The sequence below is a fragment of the Seriola dumerili genome, unplaced genomic scaffold (genome assembly GCF_002260705.1).
Source record: "Seriola dumerili isolate Sdu_G_001 unplaced genomic scaffold, Sdu_1.0 BDQW01008117.1, whole genome shotgun sequence".
In the NCBI taxonomy this organism is placed as follows: Eukaryota; Metazoa; Chordata; class Actinopteri; order Carangiformes; family Carangidae; genus Seriola; species Seriola dumerili.
In genome coordinates, this window is record NW_019182372.1 from 1 (window position 1) to 13,875 (window position 13,875).

At 41.9% G+C, this 13,875-nt stretch overlaps 4 protein-coding genes across 4 annotated transcripts; all 4 read right to left on the reverse strand.

Moving 5' to 3' along the window:
* Nucleotides 1-641: 641 nt before the first annotated feature.
* Nucleotides 642-3,023, reverse strand: LOC111240012 (protocadherin alpha-8-like; the record flags this gene model as incomplete). Its single annotated transcript, XM_022769970.1, has 1 exon — nucleotides 642-3,023. A coding segment is annotated over exon 1 (2,382 nt), but the record flags the coding sequence as incomplete, so codon positions are not given.
* A 708-nt stretch (nucleotides 3,024-3,731) lies between these two features.
* On the reverse strand, nucleotides 3,732-6,611 carry LOC111240009 (protocadherin alpha-8-like). The gene is made up of 2 exons (XM_022769966.1): nucleotides 4,047-6,611; nucleotides 3,732-3,770 (listed from the first exon to the last, which is right to left on the reverse strand). The coding sequence occupies exons 1-2, from the start codon at nucleotides 6,426-6,428 to the stop codon at nucleotides 3,732-3,734; spliced, it is 2,421 nt and encodes an 806-aa protein (XP_022625687.1). The 5' UTR covers nucleotides 6,429-6,611.
* Nucleotides 6,612-7,213: 602 nt separating this feature from the next.
* Nucleotides 7,214-9,971, reverse strand: LOC111240010 (protocadherin alpha-3-like). The gene is made up of 3 exons (XM_022769967.1): nucleotides 8,252-9,971; nucleotides 7,461-8,210; nucleotides 7,214-7,225 (listed from the first exon to the last, which is right to left on the reverse strand). Exons 1-3 carry the CDS (start codon nucleotides 9,887-9,889, stop codon nucleotides 7,214-7,216), a joined length of 2,400 nt encoding a protein of 799 aa, XP_022625688.1. The 5' UTR covers nucleotides 9,890-9,971.
* Nucleotides 9,972-10,728: 757 nt separating this feature from the next.
* LOC111240011 (protocadherin alpha-3-like) lies at nucleotides 10,729-13,215 on the reverse strand. The gene has a single exon (XM_022769968.1). The coding sequence runs from the start codon at nucleotides 13,186-13,188 to the stop codon at nucleotides 10,729-10,731; it is 2,460 nt and encodes an 819-aa protein (XP_022625689.1). The 5' UTR covers nucleotides 13,189-13,215.
* Between the last annotated feature and the right edge of the window lie 660 nt (nucleotides 13,216-13,875).

Sequence of the window (13,875 nt, forward strand, 5' to 3'; positions counted from 1 at the left end):
CAAGTTAACATTGTATACCTTTATGTACTTTTACTTGTAAGAAATGTTTTTAGAAATGTGACTCAAAATTTGTTGAGTTAGCTATTGTGGTTACAGAAGAAACACACACACACACACACACACACACACACACACACACACACACACACACACACACACACACACACACACACACACACACACACACACACACACAACCACAACTACAACTACAACCACAACCAATTTCTAGAAGACTGGACTGCATGAAATTCCGTACACTTGCACGGAGTCTTTTATTCCTTATTAATAAACATATTGTTTTGGTCCGGGGGATTAGACAGAACACACATGCAGAAACGTTCAGCACCAAGGATAGTGAAATACCCATTAAAAACCTTGCAACAAGTAATGAATGAGATTAGTGATGCATCAACAAATCACACATGTATAACAGGTTCATAACAAGACATACAAAAGTTTTAAATGTTTCTCTTTCTACTAAATCTGAAGACTATTTCTTTGTCAGTTAGTAGTCACCATGCGACATGGCATAACGCTTTTTTAAAACTACTGGAAATAAAACTGCAGCTATTCCCAATCAGTCGACGCCAGTGTAGTATAATAACATGCCTGAGCACATAATGTTAACATGTTCTTACCTTATCTTTATTAGGTAAAGTCTGAGTCCTGGTAAAAGTGTCTTCTCCATTAATACTGATCAACTCCGCATCTACAGGCGGAAACGGTGCGGGGAAAACCACTACGTCACTCTTGAGCGTGTCTGAGCTGAAACAGACGTCATACTGCTGAGTAGCTTTAGAGTAAGACCAGCTCCCATCAGGGTGGGTGGTGATCATTGGGGCGCTGTACCTGCTGAAACTGCCGTCTGTCCTGTGGCATTTGACAGCTATTAAACTGATGAGGCTCAGCAGAAAAATCACTGAAACCGAAACAATGGCAATCAGCAGATACAGGTTTAAATCAGAGAAGCTGTCCTCCTTTATGGGCACATGTCTGAACTGAGTCTGGATATCAGATGTGCTTTCAACCACCACCACCTCAATAGACACAGTAGCTGACAGGGAGGGTTCTCCGTTATCAGAAACCAAGACCACCAAGGGGTGAGTTTTCAGGTCATTGTCACTCATTCTCCTCTTAGTCCTGATTTCTCCGGTGCTGGTTCCGATCCTGAAGAGGTTGTTTCCTTTGGGCTCAGAGAGGTGATAAGAAAGCAGCGCATTGTATCCAGAGTCTGCGTCTACAGCCCTGATCTTTGCCACAAAGTATCCCGCTTCAGCAGAGTAGGGGATGCTCTCACTGTTAACGGAGCCGTGCTCAGAATAGGGCGCGAGAATCGAGGGACTGTTGTCATTCTCATCCAGGATAAAAACGTTTACAGTCACGTTGTTGCTGAGTGGAGGAACACCAGAGTCTGTGGCCTGAACTTTAAACAGAAAAGTTTTTAACTCCTCGAAGTTAAAGGCCTGCAGGCTGACTATATCTCCAGTCTCTGAGTTGATGTTTACCATTGTCGAGAGAGGTACTGAGTTGTTGTTGTTATGTATAAATGAATATCTCACTTGACCATTTTGATCAGTGTCAGCATCAACTGCAGTCACTGTCTTAATAACAGATCCTACCGGACTATTCTCTTTCACATAAACATTAACCAGCGGTTCCGAGAAGCGAGGTGGGTTATCATTGACATCAGAAACATGAACAGTAACTATGTTGGTGCTGGAGAGAGGTGGAGTCCCTCCATCAGTTGCTACAATAGTAACATTGTACTGAGCCTTAGTCTCTCTATCAAGCGGACCATTAACTACTAATGAGTAATAATTTTTATAATTTGTGTCCAGTTTAAATGGTGCATCATTTGCAATTACAGCTTTCATTGCCCCGTTTTTACCACTATCTTTGTCCTGTACAGAAACAAGTGCAATGGCAGTACCTGCTTCAGCGTCCTCCCTCACTGTATTTACTAGTGACGTCACAGTGATCTCAGGAGCGTTGTCGTTCAGGTCCACCACTTCTACCAGCACTTTACAATGAGCAGACATTGGAGGCTGGCCTTTGTCACTGGCCTGTGCATGAATCTCAAACGCTGCATTTTCCTCATAGTCGATCTCACCTTTGACTAAAATTGCAGCTGTTTTAGAGTCTATTTGAAATAAATCTAAAACTTGATCCTGACCTTTACTTCTCAATGAATATTCTATTTCACTGTTTAAACCCTCATCTGCGTCTGTCGCATTCAGAATGATTACTCTAGACCCCGTTGGCAAGTTTTCCGGAATTCGAATTTTGTATAACGATTCACTGAAAACGGGGGTATTGTCGTTAATATCTAAAACGTTGATAATAATTTGTGATGTTCCTGACTTCGTTGGATTTCCTCCGTCTACTGCAGTTAGTGTGAGTTTTATAACAGAGTCATGCTCGCGGTCTAAAGCTTTCTGCAGTACTAACTCGGCAGACACGCTATCCCCTCTTTTGTGAATTTCCAAAGAAAAATAATCATTACTACTAAGCTTGTATGAATTCACACCGTTCTTGCCTACATCCAAATCCGATGCCCCTACCAGTCCAAATTTAAGGCCTGGAAAAGAACTTTCTGCAATGTCAAGTGATTGTAAATCCTCAGAGAAATGCGGTGCATTGTCATTTATATCGACTACATTTATCTCTAAACGATAAAGCTTCAGTGGCTTGTCGATCATGGCCTCTACATTGACAGTGCATTTTGGAGCCTTCGCACAGAGCTCCTCACGGTCTATTCTGTCATTTACATAAAGAACACCCGTTTTCAGATTAACGTCGAAATATTTTCTTTTTGATCCATGAATAATCTGAAACATACGAGACTCTAACTCCTGGACATTGAGGTTTAGGTCCTTGGCAATATTTCCAACATACGTCCCCGGGTTTACCTCCTCTGAAACAGAATACGAGAGCTGTCCAGACACCGCTTCCCAGCAATAATTCAGCAGCACGACCACAAAATAAATCCGAAAAAGGTTCGTGTTGCCTGAGAAATGCATAGTTATATCCAATACGAAAAATGCAGATATCCAAGTCTGGCCACTCTTCGTCAAACAGTCATATTAGAGGCCAGCATTGTTACTGATCCTTTCTCTCTCTCGCCCTCCGTCTCTTTGTAACAAAGCCCAAAGAAACATCTTCATCCTCTATTTCTGGGAGGAGCCTTGTGCCTTCCTAAATAATGTCCAGATGTCATGGTCTACAGTGTCCCCGTGTGGTGATGCAAAATAATTGCTTACAGCCTCTGATTGACAAAGGAATAACTGACCAACTGCAAAGTGAGCAATTTCCTAATAACAAACCGAATTGTGTTCAGTTATATCCAACAACCAAATGAACAAAATTCGACACAATAGTCTGCTCTGTCTCATTCTAGTGTTTTTTGAATGTTATTTTTATCTTATCCCTAACAATAGACCTTTACATTTTACTGATGTAACGGCTACAAAGCTTCACAATGTTAAAACATGGCGTCCATTACAAATAAAACATTACAAGACACTAAAGATAAAGAGGGAGGTGAAACTGTTGGTTGCGAATAGAAATAAGTTTTTTTCAAAAGGGAAAAACGAATGAAATGAAGAGAATGAAATAAAGTATCAGATTATTTTCTTTAAATTTGATAAAAACGAAGTTTCCATAATTAATTAGTGAATGAATACCCTAATATTTTTATACAATACAAATAGATGTGCCAGGAAAAGACACTACTTCTTTATAAAGGGTAGACAGTTTTCTGCGTTACACTAAGAAGACCGCACACAGCACATTGCGGTGTTTATTTCAGAACCTTGGACAACGACATACACACTCTGCATAGTGTTAGAGGCTTATGAACTTCAGATAGGCTAGTGTCATTACTCTGGCATATTTAGGATTAAAAAAAAAAAGTCAAAAATGTTGTCTATAAATATAATGTGGAAAGTTATTTCACTTCATAAGCGAAAAAAAAAACGTCGGGGAATTCTTTCGGCCTAAAATCATATACATTGAGGCATATTGCTTTTTAATCATTTTCTTACCTTTTCTTTGTTTGGTAAAGTTTGAGTCCTGGTAAAAGTGTCTCCTCCGTTAATACTGATTAGCTCTGCATCCACAGGTGGAAACGGTGCGGGGAAAACAACCACGTCACTCTTGAGCGTGTCTGAGCTGAAACAGACGTCATACTGCTGAGTAGCTTTAGAGTAAGACCAGCTCCCGTCAGGGTGGGTGGTGATCATTGGGGCGCTGTACTTGCTGAAACTGCCGTCTGTCCTGTGACATTTGACAGCTATTAAACTGATGAGGCTCAGCAGAAAGATCACTGAAACCGACGCAATGGCAATCAGCAGATACAGGTTTAAATCAGAGAAGCTGCCCTCCTTTATGGGCACATGTCTGAACTGAGTCTGTATGTCAGCTGTGCTTTCAACCACCACCACCTCAATAGACACAGTAGCTGACAGGGAGGGTTCTCCGTTATCAGAGACCAAGACCACCAAGGGGTGAGTTTTCAGGTCATTGTCACTCATTCTCCTCTTAGTCCTGATTTCCCCGGAGCTGGTTCCGATCCTGAAGAGGTTGTTTCCTTTGGGCTCAGAGAGGTGATAAGAAAGCAGCGCATTGTATCCAGAGTCTGCGTCTACAGCCCTGATCTTTGCCACAAAGTATCCCGCTTCAGCAGAGTAGGGGATGCTCTCGCTGTTAACGGAGCCGTGCTCAGAATAGGGCGCGAGAATCGAGGGACTGTTGTCATTCTCATCCAGGATAAAAACGTTTACAGTCACGTTGCTGCTGAGCGGAGGAACAACAGAGTCTGTGGCCTGAACTTTAAACTGAAAAGTTTTTAACTCCTCGAAGTTAAAGGCCTGCAGGCTGACTATATCTCCAGTCTCTGAGTTAATGTTTACCATTGTCGAGAGAGGCACTGAGTTACTGTTGTCATGTATAAATGAATATCTCACTTGACCATTTTGATCAGTGTCAGCATCAACTGCAGTCACTGTCTTAATAACAGATCCTACTGGACTATTCTCTTTAACATAAACATTAATCAGCGGCTCCGAGAAGCGAGGTGGGTTATCATTGACATCAGAAACATGAACAGTAACTATGTTGGTGCTGGAGCGAGGTGGAGTCCCTTCATCAGTTGCTACAATAGTAACATTGTATTGAGCCTTAGTCTCTCTATCAAGCGGACCATTAACTACTAATGAGTAATAATTTTTATAATTTGTGTCCAGTTTAAATGGTGCATCATTTGCAATTACAGCTTTCATTGCCCCGTTTTTACCACTATCTTTGTCCTGTACAGAAACAAGTGCAATGGCAGTACCTGCCTCAGCGTCCTCCCTCACTGTATTTACCAGTGACGTCACAGTTATCTCAGGAGCGTTGTCGTTCAGGTCCACCACTTCTACCAGCACTTTACAATGAGCAGACATTGGAGGCTGGCCTTTGTCACTGGCCTGTGCCCGAATCTCAAACGCTGCATTTTCCTCATAGTCGATCTCACCTTTGACTAAAATTACACCTGTTTTAGAATCTATTTGAAATAAATCTAAAACCTGATCCTGACCTTTACTTCTCAATGAATATTCTATTTCACTGTTTAAACCCTCATCTGCGTCTGTTGCATTCAGAATGATTACTCTAGACCCTGTTGGCAAATTTTCCGGAATTTTAATTTTATATAACGATTCACTGAAAACGGGGATATTGTCGTTGTTGTCTAAAACATTTACAATAATTTGGGATGTCCCTGACTTCGGTGGATTTCCTCCGTCTACTGCAGTAAGTGTGAGTTTTATAACAGAGTCATGCTCGCGGTCTAAAGCTTTCTGCAGTACTAACTCCGCAGACACGCTATCCCCTCCTTTGTGAATTTCCAAAGAAAAATAATCATTACTACTAAGCTTGTATGTATTCACACCGTTCTTGCCTACATCCAAATCCGATGCCTCTACCAGTCCAAATTTGAGTCCTGGAAAAGAACTTTCTGCAATGTCAAGTGATTGTAAATCCTCAGAGAAATGTGGGGCATTATCATTTATATCGACTACATTTATCTCTAAACGATACAGCTTCAGTGGATTGTTGATCACGGCCTCTACATTGACAGTGCATTTTGGAGCCTTCGCACAGAGCTCCTCACGGTCTATTCTGTCATTTACATAAAGAACACCCGTTTTCAGATTTACGTCGAAATATTTTCTTTTTGATCCACTTACAATGTGAAACATACGAGACTGTAACTCCTGGACATTGAGGTTTAGGTCCTTGACGATATTTCCAACAGACGTCCCCGGGTTTACCTCCTCTGAAACAGAATACGAGAGCTGTCCAGACACCGCTTCCCAGCAATAATTCAACAGCACGACCACAAGATAATAACGAAAAAGGTTCGTTTTGCCTGAGAAATACATAATTATATCCAATACGAAAAATGTAGATATCCAAGTCTGGCCACTCTTCGTCAAACAGTCATATTAGAGGCCAGCATTGTTACTGATCCTTTTCTCTCCTTCTCGCCCTCCGTCTCTTTGTAACAAAGCCCAAAGAAACATCTTCATCCTCTATTTCTGGGAGGAGCCTTGTGCCTTCCTAAATAATGTCCAGATGTCATGGTCTACAGTGTCCCCGTGTGGTGATGCAAAGTAATTGCTTACAGCCTCTGATTGACAAAGGAATAACTGACCAACTGTGCAAAGTGAGCAATTTCCTAAAAACAACCCGAATTGTGTTCAGTTATATCCAACAACCAAATAAACTAAATTCGACACAATAGTCTGCTCTGTCTCATTCTAGTGTTTTTTAAATGTTGTTATTATTTTATCCATAAAAATAGACATTTACATTTTTTGTGATATAACGGCTACAAAGCATCACAATTTTAAAACATGGCGTCCATTACAAATAAAACATTACAAGACACTAAAGATAAAGAGGGAGGTGAAACTGTTGGTTGCGAATAGAAATAAGTTTTTTCAAAAGGGAAAAACGAATGAAATGAAGAGATTGAAATAAAGTATCAGATTATTTTCTTTAAATGTGATAAAAACGAAGTTTCCATAATTAATTAGTGAATGAATACCCTAATATTTTTATACAATACAAATAGATGTGCCAGGAAAAGACACTACTTCTTTTATAAAGGATAGACAGTTTTCCGCGTTACACTAAGAAGACCGCACACAGCACATCGCGGTGTTTATTTCAGCACCTTGGACAACGACATACACACTCTGCATAGTGTGAGAGGCTTATAAACTTCAGATAGGCTAGTGTCATTACTCTGGCTGATGTGCGATTAAAAAAAACCCAAAGTCAAAAATGATGTCTCTAAATACAATGTGGAAAGTTATTTCACTTCATAAGCGATAAAAAAAACGTCGGGAATGCTTTCGGCCCTAGAATCATATACATTGAGGCATATTGCTTTTTAATCATTTTCTTACCTTTTCTTTATTAGGTAAGGTCTGAGTCCTGGTAAAAGTGTCTCCTCCGTTAATACTGATCAGCTCTGCATCCACAGGTGGAAACGGTGCGGGGAAAACCACTACGTCACTCTTGAGCGTGTCTGAGCTGAAACAGACGTCATACTGCTGAGTAGCCTTAGAGTAAGACCAGCTTCCGTCAGGGTGGGTGGTGATCATTGGGGCGCTGTACCTGCTGAAACTGCTGTCTGTCCTGTGGCATTTGACAGCTATTAAACTGATGAGACTCAGCAGAAAGATCACTGAAACCGACGCAATGGCAATCAGCAGATACAGGTTTAAATCAGAGAAGCTGTCCTCTTTTATGGGCACATGTCTGAACTGAGTCTGGATTTCAGCTGTGCTTTCAACCACCACCACCTCAATAGACACAGTAGCTGACAGGGAGGGTTCTCCGTTATCAGAGACCAAGACCATCAAGGGGTGAGTTTTCAGGTCATTGTCACTCATTCTCCTCTTTGTCCTTATTTCCCCGGAGCTGGTTCCGATCCTGAAGAGGTTGTTTCCCTTGGGCTCAGAGAGGTGATAAGAAAGCAGCGCATTGTATCCAGAGTCTGCGTCTACAGCCCTGATCTTTGCCACAAAGTATCCCGCTTCAGCAGAGTAGGGGATGCTCTCACTGTTAACGGAACTGTGCTCAGAATAGGGCGCGAGAATCGAGGGACTGTTGTCATTCTCATCCAGGATAAAAACGTTCACAGTNTCGAGGGACTGTTGTCATTCTCATCCAGGATAAAAACGTTTACAGTCACGTTGTTGCTGAGTGGAGGAACACCAGAGTCTGTGGCCTGAACTTTAAACAGAAAAGTTTTTAACTCCTCGAAGTTAAAGGCCTGCAGGCTGACTATATCTCCAGTCTCTGAGTTGATGTTTACCATTGTCGAGAGAGGTACTGAGTTGCTGTTGTTATGTATAAATGAATATCTCACTTGACCATTTTGATCAGTGTCAGCATCAACTGCAGTCACTGTCTTAATAACAGATCCCACTGGACTATTCTCTTTCACATAAACATTAACCAGCGGCTCCGAGAAGCGAGGTGGGTTATCATTGACATCAGAAACATGAACAGTAACTATGTTGGTGCTGGAGAGAGGTGGAGTCCCTTCATCAGTTGCTACAATAGTAACATTGTACTGAGCCTTAGTCTCTCTATCAAGCGGACCATTAACTACTAATGAGTAATAATTTTTATAATTTGTGTCCAGTTTAAATGGTGCATCATTTGCAATTACAGCTTTCATTGCCCCGTTTTTACCACTATCTTTGTCCAGTACAGAAACAAGTGCAATAGCAGTACCTGCCTCAGCGTCCTCCCTCACTGTATTTACCAGTGACGTCACAGTGATCTCAGGAGCGTTGTCGTTCAGGTCCACCACTTCTACCAGCACTTTACAATCGGCTGACATCGGAGGCTGGCCTTTGTCACTGGCCTGTGCATGAATCTCAAACGCTGCATTTTCCTCATAGTCGATATCACCTTTGACTAAAATTGCACCTGTTTTAGAGTCTATTTGAAATAAATCTAAAACCTGCTCCTGACCTTTACTTCTCAATGAATATTCTATTTCACTGTTTAAACCCTCATCTGCGTCTGTCCCATTCAAAACTACAACAGTTTTACCTACTGCTATGTTCTCCAAAATGCGTGCCTTGTATAAGGGTTGGCTGAAAATAGGAGCATTGTCGTTATTGTCTAAAACATTTATACGAATTTGGGATGTCCCTGACTTCGGTGGATTTCCTCCGTCGACCGCGGTCACTGTGAGTTTTATTGTAGGTTGTGTTTCTCGGTCTAAAGCTTTCTGAAGCACAAGCTTGGCAGACACACTCTCCCCACCCCTGTGAATCTCTAAAGAAAAATAATCATTTGGATTTAGCTTATACGTACTAACACTATTCTTACCAACGTCGAGATCTGATGCTCCAATAAATCCAAATTTCCCCCCTGGCACTGTACTTTCAGCAATGTTAAGAGTCTGCGAATTCTCAGAGAAATCCGGTGCATTATCATTTATATCGACTACATTTATCTCCAAACGATACAGCTTCAGTGGATTGTTGATCACTGCCTCTACATTAACGGTGCATTTTGTAGCCTTCGCACAGAGCTCCTCGCGGTCTATTCGGTCATTTACATAAAGGACACCCGTTTTCAGATTTACTTCGAAATATTTTCTCTTTGATCCACTTACAATCTGGAACATACGTGCCTCTAAATCGTGAACATTAAGATTTAGATCTTTGGCGAGATTTCCCACAGACGTCCCTGGGTTTACCTCCTCTGATACAGAGTAAGAGAGCTGCCCAGACACCGCTTCCCAGCAACAATCCAACAGAACAACGACTACATAAATTCCTAAATGGCTGCATATCCTCCGTGTCGACATATTTATATCAAACGTAAGTAGAGCATATGGATTCCAGTCTCCAAAATCCCATCGAATTATTCAGAATAAAAGCAAAATGGCAGAATCCAGATTCTTGCTCTTTGTAGGGCTAATGGACAAAATGATGGCAACACAATCCACTCTCGCCCTGCGTCTCTTTGTAACAAAGCCCAGAGAAACATCATCATCCTCTGATTCTGGGAGGAGCCTCAAGCAACCACGAGGAGCATCAAAATGTGATAGTCTACAATGTCCCCATGTGGTTTTTTGTAATAACTACACTCACAAAAAAAAACAGAAAAATAACCGTCTGAACTTCCAAGTCAACAAACAGCTCACAAGAAATCACAAATCACAAGACACACTTATTGCCTTATTTACTTATTCACAGCAGCTTGTTAATAGAAGATAGAGATATAGATAGAGATAGAAAAAAATTAAAATACTAATGAACAACACTGTCTTTCTCTATTTCCATTTGAGTTTCTAAATTAAGGTAATGTAACTATTCAAACACAGACGTTCTCCAAGTGTGATGAAATCCGGTATACATCATGCATCAATAAATATAAATGACTGTAAGAAAACCCGAGAGAAAATGCCGGGTAACACCAGGAAAAACCACTATGCACTAGATGAAATGTCACTTTCACATCCTCCATACCTCTCACACCACCTCACACTTTGGTGCTTATTTCAGCACCATGGACAACGACGTACATGTCGTTGTGGCGCTCTCGAAAGGGTGACTAGGAGGCGTACTGTTTGTTAACACATCACACAAAACAAATGTAAAAGCTTTTCATTTCACTTCATCAATAAAAAAAAGGAACAAAGAATCACACGTTCACAGCCACAACCCGAAATGTAAAATCTCGTGTTGCTTTTTCATAGTTTCTTACCTTTTCTTTATTAGGTAAAGTCTGAGTCCTGGTAAAAGTGTCTCCTCCGTTAATACTGATCAGCTCCGCATCCACAGGTGGAAACGGCGCGGGGAAAACCACTACGTCACTCTTGAGTGTGTCTGAGCTGAAACAGACGTCATACTGCTGAGTAGCTTTAGAGTAAGACCAGCTGCCGTCAGGGTGGGTGGTGATCATTGGGGCGCTGTACCTGCTGAAACTGCCGTCTGTCCTGTGGCATTTGACAGCTATTAAACTGATGAGGCTCAGCAGAAAAATCACTGACACCGACACAATGGCGATCAGCAGATACAGGTTTAAATCAGAGAAGCTGTCCTCCTTTATGGGCACATGTCGGAACTGAGTCTGGATGTCAGCTGTGCTTTCAACCACCACCACCTCAATAGACACAGTAGCTGACATGGAGGGTTCTCCGTTATCAGAGACCAAAACCACCAAGGAGTGAGTTTTCAGGTCATTGTCACTCATTCTCCTTTTAGTCCTGATTTCCCCGTTGCTGGTTCCGATCCTGAAGAGGTTGTTTCCTTTGGGTTCAGAGAGGTGATAAGAAAGCAGCGCATTGTATCCAGAGTCTGCGTCTACAGCCCTGATCTTTGCCACAAAGTATCCCGCTTCAGCAGAGTAGGGGATGCTCTCACTGTTAACGGAGCCGTGCTCAGAATAGGGCGCGAGAATCGAGGGACTGTTGTCATTCTCATCCAGGATAAAAACGTTTACAGTCACGTTGCTGCTGAGCGGAGGAACACCAGAGTCTGTGGCCTGAACTTTAAACTGAAAAGTTTTTAACTCCTCGAAGTCAAAAGATTGCAGGCTGACTATATCTCCAGTCTCTGAGTTGATGTTTACCATTGCAGATAATGGCAATGTGTCACTACTACTTTGAATAAATGAATATCTCACCTGGCTGTTCTGGTCAACGTCAGGATCGGTTGCAGTCACTCTTCTAATAACTGCTCCTACTGGACTGTTCTCATTCACGTATACATTAATTAGGGGCTCTGGGAACCGAGGTGCGTTATCATTGACGTCAGAAACGTGTATAGAAACTACAGTCGTGCTGGAGAGTGGGCTGGCTCCTATATCAGTGGCCACAATGGTGACGTTGTAGTTAGAGACACTCTCTCTGTCTAGGGCCCCGCCAACTAACAAAGAATAATAGTTTTTGTAGTTTGTTTCAAGTTTCAGTGGAACCTCATTTTTTATTTGTATTTTCACCTCACCGTTTTTTCCACCATCTTTATCAAGGACTGACACAAGTGCAACTACAGTACCTAGACTAGCGTCCTCTCTCACGTTGTTGTGCAATGAGGTGACAGTGATCTCAGGAGCGTTATCATTTAGGTCCACCACTTCTACCAGCACTTTACAGTGAGCAGACATCGGAGGCTGGCCTTTGTCACTGGCCTCTACACGTATCTCAAAAGCCTTTTTTTCTTCATAGTCTATATTTCCTTTTACTTTAATCGCGCCTGTTTGACTGTTAATTTCAAAAATATCAAGTACATGATCTTGATCCTTGCTCCTCAACGAATACACAACCTCACTGTTCAGACCCTCATCTGAATCGGTGGCATTCACAGCGATGACTGTTGTACCCAGGGGCGTGTTTTCCGGAATTTTTGTCTTATACAACGTTTCGCTGAATATCGGAATGTTATCATTGTTGTCTAAAACATTAATAATGATCTGTGAGGTGCCTGATTTCGGTGGACTCCCTCCATCTATAGCGGTCAGTGTCATGGTGATCACAGGCTGCTTCTCTCGGTCTAAGGATTTCTGCAGCACTAACTCAGCAGACACACTGTCCCCTGCCTTGTGCACTGCCAAAGAGAAATGTTCATTTTGACTTAATTTATAAGTACTGACTCCGTTTCTCCCGACGTCTGCATCACTTGCTTCAGATAATGCGAATTTCACTCCTGGTAAAGTACTCTCTGCTATGTACAAATTTTGCAATTTAGTTGTAAACAATGGGGCATTGTCATTTACATCTAAAATGTCCACGTTAATACGATAAAGCTTCAAAGGGTTATTTATCACAGCTTCTACACTTACTGAGCATTTAAGTTCCTCTGCACAGAGCTCCTCTCTGTCTATCCTCTCGCTCACATACAGAACACCAGTCTTGAGATTTACCTCAAAGAATTTTCTTTTTGATCCAGTAACAATCTGAAACATACGGGATTCCAAGTCTTGTGAATTAAGATTTAGGTCCTTAGCTATATTTCCAACAGGACTCCCTGGGTTTAGCTCTTCTGAGATGGAATAGGAAAGCTGCCCAGACACCGTTTCCCAAAAACAATCCAGAAGAAAAAGCCCTAGATATATCCCGAAATAGCTCCATCTACAAGGCAAAGCCATGATTCTGTCCAACATGAACAAAGAAGGAATATCACGGCCAGATGTTTTAGGCAGTATGAAAGACACCAGCCGAGTTGAGCCTTGAATATGGTTGGAAAATTCTGTTTGTTCCACCGTCCTCTGTCTCTTTATAACAAAGACTGAGGAAACGTCCCTGCCGCCTGAAAACAGGAGGGGCTTAGTTGGTTCAGAGAGTAGCGCTGACTCTGATGGATCAACAGCGACGCCACGTGGTAAATGAGGTAATATACAAAGAGCAGTGTACATATATGTTGCATTTTAGGCACCCATTCTCTCTCTCTCTCACACACACGCACGCGCGAACACAACTGCAGCTGAATGGCCTAACAAAAGAGAGCAAGAAAACAAGGCATCATTTCAGCACCTCGGACAGCACACTAGAGTATGTCAAGTGCAAAGCCTATTCTGCTTGAAGTGTGGCGACTGTGTCCAGACTGTTCTTGTATTAAAACATGATGCATCCCCCACCCCCAGCCACCCACTCTCTCTGCAGCTCACTATGCTATCCACTTCTCCACCCCTATCCTTTCCCAATTATTTAATTTAGCCAGTCATTTGTGCTAATTGTGTCCACTATGTCAGTAAAGTTGGTTTCAGTTTTAGTGAAATGATGACATTTGGTTTCCATGGCAACCAAAACTGCATCCAGCCATTTATTTGGATGTCCTGCTCTGAATATAA

Coding starts and splice junctions, on each gene's coding strand:
- LOC111240009 (XM_022769966.1), bottom strand. CDS start 6,428: ATGTATTTCTCAGGCAAAACGAACCTTTTTCGTTATTATCTTGTGGTC. Junction 3,771..4,046: donor CTTTACCAAACAAAGAAAAG/GTAAGAAAATGA, acceptor CGGTCTTCTTAG/TGTAACGCAGAAAACTGTCT.
- LOC111240011 (XM_022769968.1), bottom strand. CDS start 13,188: ATGTTGGACAGAATCATGGCTTTGCCTTGTAGATGGAGCTATTTCGGG.